This window comes from Ammospiza caudacuta, chromosome 15 (assembly GCF_027887145.1).
Source record: "Ammospiza caudacuta isolate bAmmCau1 chromosome 15, bAmmCau1.pri, whole genome shotgun sequence".
In the NCBI taxonomy this organism is placed as follows: Eukaryota; Metazoa; Chordata; class Aves; order Passeriformes; family Passerellidae; genus Ammospiza; species Ammospiza caudacuta.
In genome coordinates, this window is record NC_080607.1 from 13,182,685 (window position 1) to 13,192,084 (window position 9,400).

The 9,400-nt window shown below is 53.4% G+C and overlaps 1 protein-coding gene across 2 annotated transcripts in view; it reads right to left on the reverse strand.

Moving 5' to 3' along the window:
• ZNF512B (zinc finger protein 512B) overlaps positions 1-9,400 on the reverse strand; it is a 29,967-nt gene extending 20,567 nt beyond the window's left edge. Inside the window, exons 1-7 of one of the 2 annotated variants that reach the window (XM_058814508.1) lie at positions 9,335-9,400; positions 5,361-5,483; positions 4,310-4,389; positions 3,420-3,548; positions 2,898-3,070; positions 2,480-2,733; positions 1,620-1,691 (exon numbers count right to left, since the gene is read on the reverse strand). In XM_058814508.1, coding sequence (XP_058670491.1) covers positions 1,620-1,691; positions 2,480-2,733; positions 2,898-3,070; positions 3,420-3,548; positions 4,310-4,389; positions 5,361-5,481 — 829 coding nt within the window. In that variant the 5' untranslated portion in view covers positions 5,482-5,483; positions 9,335-9,400. Of the gene's footprint in view, positions 1-1,619; positions 1,692-2,479; positions 2,734-2,897; positions 3,071-3,419; positions 3,549-4,309; positions 4,390-5,360; positions 5,540-9,334 lie in introns of those variants that run through there. The other variant, XM_058814509.1, reaches the window with a different exon arrangement.

Consider the following 9,400-nt stretch of genomic DNA (forward strand, 5'->3'; position numbering starts at 1 on the left):
TGTTCCTGCTGATGTTCCTGCACTGGAAAGGCTGTTTAACTCCCCTGGATCCCCAAATCCTTCTGCAGCTCAGCCCCGTGCCTGAGTTTCCACAGAAGGTGCTGGAGGCAATGAGGTGACTACCAGGGTCAGATCCACATCCCCCTAAACCTGGGGTCTGTGACTCTTGCAAACCCAGGGTCTGAATGGAGACAGCACCCCATGACATGCTGGGGAACCCTTGTCTTTGGGCAGTGACTGCCACATGGAGCTTGGGGAGCACAGGCAGACCCCTGCCCCATCTTCACCTCCCATCTGAGGCACTGGGTCATGGGGACACCTTGTTCTCCAGGAACCAACAGCAGATGGTTCAGCCTCCAGCAGCACCTCTGCGGGGAGGATAAGGGAAACAAGCCCAGACTTCCCAGGAGCCAGAGGAAAGGAAATCACAGAGACCACATCCAGCCTGCTTGTCAGTGTTCAATTCCTTCAAAGCCATTAGTGCCTCTCCCCCGAGTGCCTCATACTGGAAGGTGCTGCCTCCTGCAGTGCCTGGAAATCTGCCTCCTATTTCTCTGGCTGAACATATCTCATAGTCAGCCTGAATCTAGTTGCTCTCATTCCAGGGATGCTCCAGGATTTCCCCCTCCTTCCTGAGCCCATTTGGGTGTATTTATGGAGCATGACCAAAGTCTCACTTGCTCTTGCTTTGTCAGGCTGCAGCAGCCAATTCCTGGGCCTCCTCTCAGCAAACATCCCGGCAACATGTCTCCTCTGCCTTGGATTCATTCTCCTGAACGTGGGCGACCAGCCCAGGAGATGGAGGCTGAGGGATGGGTGCGTCACGAGCCGCTCTACGCAGCAGAGTTCCTTCCGACGCCGCTGGAAGCGCTGTGGCACGCAGCATGGTGGGATGCTGGTGAGGTGATGTTTCTCATATCTCACTGGTGTCAGCAGCTCGTTACTCTTGTGTTACACATGAACATACCCAGATCCTTTCCTCTGTCCCCTCATTTCCCAGTGCCAAGATCCAGAGCAGAGCAGACAGGGTTAATCAGTCCCAGCTCTGCTGCTGCTTTTCACTCCCTTTGTCGCAGACATCTTTTCATTAAAATCCTTTCAGGATTTTAATGAAAAGGATTTTTCCTGCTAAAGCTGAGAAGTTTCAGCAACAAAGTGTAAACAAGGGTTATCTGTTGCTGTTGAATGCAACAGGTAGATCTGTGATTAGTCTCTTGTAGATGTTTAGATTTTACTAACCACTACTGGCGGAGCTGCTCTCGCTCTCTGCCGAGAGACAGATCTTTGTTATTCATTCTTTCTTTTCTATTCTTAGCTTAGCTAGCCTTCAAAGAACTTTTCCTTCTATTTCTTTTTAGTATAGTCATAATGTAATATATATATCACAAAGTAATAAATCAAGCCTTCTGATCATAGAATCAACATTCTTGTCTCTCTCTCCTTGTGACCACCATCACACCCTTCATGGCTCTCTCATGGTAAAAAGTGCCAGCTCCTCCAGTGTGAGATCCTCAGGCTTTGGCTCCATCACAAGTAGCCCCTCCTTGGGGAAGGGACTTCCCTGCAATGCCCCGGGGAGAAGGTACAACCTACAGCTGCCCAGAGCTGTCCTGTATTACCTTTCAGTCCAAATGTCCCCGAGATGGATGGCTGCTCCCCCGTAAACTTCTTAGGAGTTTTCTGTTTCCTTCCTGACTCAAAAAAGAGAAACACAGAGAGAGATTTGGTCAAATAACTGTACTGCCAGGGGGATTCATCAGTCCTGGGGCATAGGGTGGGCACATACTCCGTGTTAGGAGTGGGTCAAAGGCTGCCAAATGAAGCACCCACCCACTAAACACCAACAGACTGCTGCTTCCCACTCCACAAAACCAGGATAAATCTGTTATTCAGGATTAATTCAATGAGTGAAAGTGGTGGCTCTGTCTAGTGCAAAAGCTAAGCAGCTCCCACATGTGGCTATGTGGCTATGGTGGTTTGCTTTGATGCTGCAAACAGTGGAAACCATAGTGGGGACAACCACTGCCCTACAGCAGGTCAGCAGGTCAGCAGTGGCCATGGACAGATAGAGACTCCTCACCCTGTCCCAATCCTTCAGGAAGATGGGTTTGCCAGAACCATCCTGGTTTAACCTCAAACACTCAGGACAGACAGGCTGACACAGCAGCTTGCTGCGCTGCCAGGAATTCAACCCATTTCCAATCCCATCATAGGATTGTTAAGGTTGGAAAGATCTCTAAGATCATTGAATCCAACCATCACACAGGTCCTTTAGAAATATTTCCACCACAGCTACAATGGGGTTTTAACTCCCACTGAAGCTGCAAGAAACTGGAGAGCAGGGCAAGTTATCAAGGTCTGGAAACAAGGCTTGGCCACCCCTTGGAATCAGAGACAACTCTCAGCAGTGTTGGCTGCAGCAGATCCCCTTCCCTTGGGACACCTTCTGAACCAGCGTAGCCCTGGGCTCTAATCTTACTGTGCTTCATCCTCTCGGGGTCTTCCTCCTGCAGGGAGGCCTGGCTGCCCCTCTGCTGCCCGACATCCTTGCCACTGGAGGATTTGGCCGTGGGGGTGGCAGCTGCCATGGCCTCAGCTGCTGCAATCTGGAACTCCTTGCTCTCCCGGCTCTCCGCCAGGCACTCGCCATTCTCCGCGTGCTCCTGGGCCATGGCTTTTTCCGTCTTTGCCTGTTTGGGATGGATGGTGGGGCAAGCTGAACTCTCAGCAGGTCTAGGGCAAAGCACAGAGGGCTTGTTTAAAGAGGGCTTGTTAGACAAGTGTCCTGACACCTCTCCCCCCTCGCCAGCCCAGGTTGTAGGAATGGAGGCAGGTATGTTCCCCTTCTCCCAACCATCCCCGTGCCACTGCCATGCAGCCCAGCCACAGCCTGGTACCTTTTCTTTCCACTGCTCTTCCCAATGGCCTTGGGCACTTTGTTTTCTGCTTTGCTGGTTGGCACTGGCCGGTCCAAGTGATTCCAGAGCCGATGCTTTTCCAGCTGGGTTTTGGAGGTGAAGGCAGCTTCGCAGTATGAGCATGAGTATGTCAGCTTCTCTGAGATTGCACCCTGAGAGGAGCAGGGAGAGACAGGTGAGCACAGATGTTAGATCACAAAAGAGAGGCTTTTTCTGACACAGGCATGAACATAAATCATGTGTAATACCCTTCTGCCCTTCCAAATGATTACCCAGAGTCCATGATCCCTCTGGGCCAGACCTCACATTGAGCTGCAGAGATCTCAGTTCCTCTCACACACTCACCTCATAAACTGCTCCTGGCCCACCTCTGCCCTCCCATTTCCTCGTTTTAATCTCATGTTTTTCCTGGTGTTTAAGGCCTGAGAGCAGCTTTACCCTGCAGATGGTAATGGAAGAGCCAGCCACTGGAAAGGACAGACAGTTCTGCAGTCTCCTTACCCCCTGGCAGCGCTGATAGTGGTACTTCAAGCCATAAATGCTGGGGAACTCCAGCCAGCAGCCTGAATTGGGACATTTCACCCTGGAGTGGGCTTTGAATTCGTCCTTCCACTGGTTCATCAGAGGGAGCTGGGAACAGGAAAAACAAGAGCTAGCTGAGTGAAGAGCACCCTGTGCCTGTGTGTGTGCTGATGCATCCCAAAGGAGCTGGGAGGACACATGGGACCTCTGATCATTCCCATCCATCCTTTCCACCTTCCACCACCAGTCATGAAGAGGACCCCAGGGATGTGTTTCAGTGTATCAGTGCTCACTCCAGTGAGAGCTGCTGGGACAGATGCTGCAGGCTCCACAGGCTAATGGTTCCTGCTGAGGCTTTACCTTGCCGTGCTTCCCAGAGCACACACACACTCCCTACCAGGCTGGGGAATAAATCAGGCCTGAAGTCACCTGGCTGATTTAATCACCCCACATTTCATCTAGTCCATAAATCACCCCATGCCCCTGCTCTCATGACAAACTGCTCCATGTGTTGTCCATGCTACCAGGCAGGAATTAAACTGCACAACTCTGCAGGGAATAAATCACTCCCTTGCCATTGCTGCTGGCTCATTAGCCAAGCCTGACATGGCTGTGATAGGATCCAGTCATCTGGACATGGCCCTGGGAAAGCAATGCTGGAAAGGGGTACAGCTCCTTAACCAGGGCTTTGGAAAGTAATGGGTGCCTGCATGTAGGGGTTGAGGGACCAAGATCTTGCTCAGCCCAAGACAAGGCTGCTCTGAAGATTGAACCACAGTGGAATAGGGCTGGCTGGAGTGTACAGTGCAGGGCATGTCAGATGGAGTGAAGCAGGGAGGGCTCAGGGACTGGAGTGTGTGAGGTCTTACAGGGATGTCTTTCAGCGCCTGGTTCTCAGCCTTGGGTCTTCCTTTCTTCCTGCCTTCAGTTTTGTCACTGGTTGCATTTCCTGCAAACAGACACAGCACAATCACCAGCTGTGCCAGAGGAGCCACTGTCCCAATAATTCTGCTAGCCAGCCCCAGCTCCCTGCTCCCTACCTTGCACCCTCAGCTCTAGGCTAGCCATTGTCTGTCCTAGCAAGGCTGGAGATGCCCCTCTGGAAGGCAATGCCAGCTCCCCTGCAAATGAGGTGCTGATAAGACGTGACATAGGAAAAAGCAGTCTCCTGAACACAGGCGTGTTCATATTGCGGACAGCTGGAGTTCATTCCCTTTAGCAATAACTTATCCTCCTCTGTTTGCAATTATGACTTTAATCCCCTCAAGGTAACAGTGGCATCTGGGAAACATTTAGGGCACACGCATTTCCCCACAAAGCCACTGATTTTGGAAGCCCCATCTGAGCTGCATCGCTGGGGTCCAACCCTCCCCAGGGATGCAGGTAGCAAGGTAAAGGCAGTGGGACCCTCTCTCATAGAGGGGATCTGTCCAGCATAAAGAGACAGGAGGAAAAATCTCCTTGGGCCTGGAGATTCCTGGATAGAGAAATCAGCCATCCATCAGCGTGACAGCCCTTAGTGTGAGGGTCCCCTGGGGCTTGTACGCCAGCAAGCCTCCATCCCGGGGGCCGCGACACGGGAGGCAGCAGATGGCCTGAACTCATTTAAGCCTTTCCATCCTTTGATGTAGCACTTAGCTACCAACACGATAAATGGGCGGCGAGACACCCATCTCGTTAAGCCAGACACACGCCTCTCGGAAGGGAGAGACCATCTCCATCCCTCCCCTCCTGCTCTCAGCAACCAGCTCTCAGAGCTGGGGCTTTTTGGCCAGCACAGCCCTCACTGGTGAGTCAAAGTGAGGAGCAGACACATCGAGACCCAGGCACTTGTTTTGGCAGCCACCCCTCAGCTCCTGCCTCTGGGCTCATCCTCTCTGCCCCATCCACCTCCACTGAAAGGATAAATCAGCTCCTTACCCAGCTTGGGCAGCTCTGCCGGTGGGTTTATCCTCGTCTCTGTCCTGCTTTCTTTGCTGGCAGTGGGTTTGTTAGAGCCTGCAGTTTTCCTTCCACCTTTACAGGTATAGGAATCCGCCATCTCTGAAAGAAGCAGGGGAGGCGTTAAAATTCACTCCTCGGAGCTGGGAACAACACATGGTGAGAGCAAGGAGAGCTGCTGGGGAGGGAGGGAAATGAGAAAACCATCACGCAGCTTCAAGATTCCCACAAAGAGAAGAAACGGGACGTGCTTCCGAGTATTTGTTCTACAGTTGAGGAACGCCACAGACATGGCTGGAAAGCTGCTTTCATTACAGCCTGGCTTCCCCTTCACATACAATGGCAAAGACTTTATTAAAAATTATGGGCTGGCTTTGCCCAGAGAAGGAGTGAATAAATGGCTTTTCCTCTTCGTTTATTTCTCCGCTTTCATTTAAGACACCAAAAGCAAAAAAAAAAAAAAAAAAAAAAAGTGAGTTTTAATGAACAGATGTAATGATAAATTTCCAATTTTCCTTATTAATGGGAAACTGTTATAAACTGAGAATTGTTAATGTTATCTGAATTTTTCGTATTAATAATTCAATTTGGCTTCTCTATAAATAATGAATGTCAGGAATTATCGCACAAGGCCCACTCTCACTCCTGATGGAAGTGGGCAGTAGGACACCCCTCCATTCAGCAGTGCCAAGAGGAAGCCCACGGCATGACTGGCTCTGCCTCCGGCTTCAAGTTCCTTCTTCCCCTCCCGACAGCACAAGCAAAGGCACATCTGAGGATGGGGACTGTTCTGGGAGATGGATATGGAGATCCATATATGGATTTGGGGAAAAGAAGTCCTCCATGCCTCCACAATGAGAATATCAGGCCCCTGGGAAAAGATTCCTTGGACCACCATGGCCTTGAGATCTTGGCTGGGACGGGATGCTGATGTTCACCCATGTGTTTTTTAAAACACGGATTTGACTCATCACCTGCAATTCCTCCCACATGTTTAGCATCATTTAACTTAAAGGAGCTGATTCCAAAAAGCATCCACACTCATCCTGTCTATCCTCATGCCCAGAGGATGGAGGAGCATCTCCTGTGTGGCCAGATTGCCAGCCATGCCACCAACATATGGGACAGGAGGGTCCAGCCGTCCTTTCTGAGGTGTCCCCAGGGACTTTCCGTGTAGGATCAGGGACTTTCCATGTGGGATGCAGCCCACATGCTCCAAGAGCTGGCAAAAGCTTCCAGCATGTGATTGGCTGGTGACACATATGTGGTGGTTGTTTGCATGGGCACAAAGGTTAATCGGATCAAGTGAGAAATTCCAGCTTGCCAACTGGTTCTGTGGCATTTGGTGCTGAACATGGGGATCGCTGATTCAACTAATTTGGGCTCTTTTGGTGGGAGAGCTGGGTAGGAGTTTGTAGCCTGCCTGACAGCAGCTCCTTTCTGGAGCAGGCACAGAGAGGGGTCCCTGTGGTTCCTTCCCAAATCGCTGCTCCACTCCCATTAGTGTGGACACTGCTACTGTCCCCAGTCCTCCAGGGATAAAAGTGCCAGTCCCCTTCCTTTCCATGCTGGGTCCTGGCACCTCTGAGCAACCCTCACTCAAACTGCTCAAAGGAAAAAGGGGAAAAAAAAACTCACGAAAAACCAGTGAAGTGAAAGCTGAAGACAAGATTTCTGTGCTTACAATGGGGTGAAAACCGAGGGGAAATCCACACAACTGACACCTCTATCCAGCCAGGGCTAGTGCCAAAATGCCATGGGGGATGGAGCACAGAACCTCCCTGCCTGCCTCGCTGGCCAGCTCGAGGTGACACGCAAAGAGTGACAGCCAGGACAGACCCTGTTGACAACTCTGGTGCTCTCCTCCTGCACCTCATGACACAGCACACCAGTGAGCACCCTCCCACCTCTCCCTTCCCAAAACATCCAAAGTGCCCAGCTCAGCCCTGCTCCAGCAGCTGGACACCTCTCATCCCCCTGAACACATCTGTCCCCTCAAAGGAATCCTCTCTGCCCAGCTTAAGAGGTTCTGAATCTTCTGTTTTTCCACACCAAATACTCCTTTGCATTTTTCCCATTATTTTTTAACCAAATGAAAAATAAAAATCTCATAAACCTGTCAGCAAGAGCCAAAATCCACTCCTTGGCCACTGAAACAACCCCAGGGATCACAGAGGAATTGTCCAGGAGCCACAGGGCAAAAATCAGCCCATTGTGGGGGTTTCTGGTAATGTTCAAACTTCTCACTCATTTTTGAGTAACACACACTGAAAATAGGCAACAGCCTGTGCTCTTCCACACTTTCCTTAAGGTTTTGTTGAAAACTCTTTTGCAACTCGTAATGGGAAGAGAAGGCATCCACAGGTTCTGGTCATGAGCCAGGGGTGGGATGTGGTGTGGGAAGGCTGGGCCGGGGAACATCTTATGAGGTCTCCAGCTCTTTCCAGGTAACTTTTTAGAACTTTGTGGCAACATTTTTGAAACATCTCACTCCAGCTCCAGGGAAAAAAGCTCCTGTGAATGCAGGCACCGAAACGTGATGAGTGAAGGCCAAGCTGGTATTGCTGGGAACAAGGGTAAGGAGGAAACTCATGGCTGTGGGAAGGGGAAAGTGACATTTGGGAATCAAAGACACTGTTCCCAAGCCACTGGCAGCACTGTGCAGCAGGAAATTTGGCAGAGAATGGGAAAGGGGAAATAATACCATGCAGAAATGCCTGCTCATTAATTTGGATAAGGCCTGAAGGAGCATGTATGCAGCCAGGATGGCTGCGACCCTCTCACAACGTCCTTACCAGCAGAAAGTCACCTGCAGACCATGACCACAAGTTTTCCTGACGGGATTCCCACCTCAGTCCCATCCCTACGGATGGACTTTGCTGCATGACAACTGCCTGGTCACCTGTCAATCTTCTCCACCTATCATCAATAATTTACCAACAGAGGCACCGAACACCAAAAGCCAAGGGAGCTGCCTGTCCCAGGACAAGCCGTGTGCCAGCACAGATGATGGATGCCAAAGGGCACTGCCATCCCTGTCGCTGTCAGAGGAGCTGTGCTCCCTCCCATGAACTCCTGGCAGAACCGGAGATGCTGGGAAAAACTTGCAGGGAATAAAGACAAGGTAGCGGAGGGAGAGGCTTCCTCTCGAAGAATCGCCCTCGCTGGAGGTTTCCCCGGGAGGGAAGCACGTGGCGGATGAAGCCCTGCGAGCCGCTGCATCCCTGGGCACGGCAGGCAGCCGGGCAGCCCCGGAGGGACACGGCGCATCCCGCCGCTGTCACCCAAACCGAGTGACACCCACCGAGGGAGAGCCTCAGCAGAGGCCGCACACCCCACTCCTGCCGCACATGGCTCTGGCCAGGCGCAGACGAGGCTTTTGAGGGTGTAAAGTTTCTGTTCGAGGCGCGTTATCCCGTCCCTCCCCTCTCCGTCCCCGGGCACTGACATGAAGAAGGGAGAAGCGCCCGCACATGCCTGGCAGACAATGAGCCCGCACGGAGCCGCGGGCACTGGGGTGCCCCCTGTCCCGGGGGTCAGCGGGTGCGGGGAGCTCTGCCCGCTGCCGCTGTCACCTCCTGGGCGCGGGGAGCTCTGCCCTGCCCGCTGCCGCTGTCACCTCCCGGGCAGGGGAACCTCTGTCCTGTCACCTCCCGGCCCGGCCGAGCCGCCCGCGTCCCCTCGCTTCCCCTCCCCGCTGTCACCCCGCGGGCAGCGCCGCCCGGGCCTGTCACCCCGCGGGCCCGCGCCCCATCCCCGGGAGGCGGCCGGGGCTTCCCCGCGGGCCGGGCCCGGCAGCGAGGGGACGGAGGGCCCGGCCCGGCCCGGCCGCGCTCCGGGAGGGGAAGAGCGAGCGGCAAAATGGCGACGCGGCGGCGGGCGGAGCGGAGCGGAGCGGGGCGCGGGGGTCCCCGCCGCGGGGCCGGGCGGGCCGGGGGCCGCTCGGTGCTTACCTCGGCGGGCCGGGCCGCGGTGCGGGGCGCGCAGGGCCGGCACCCCCCGGCCGGCCAGGCGGTGCC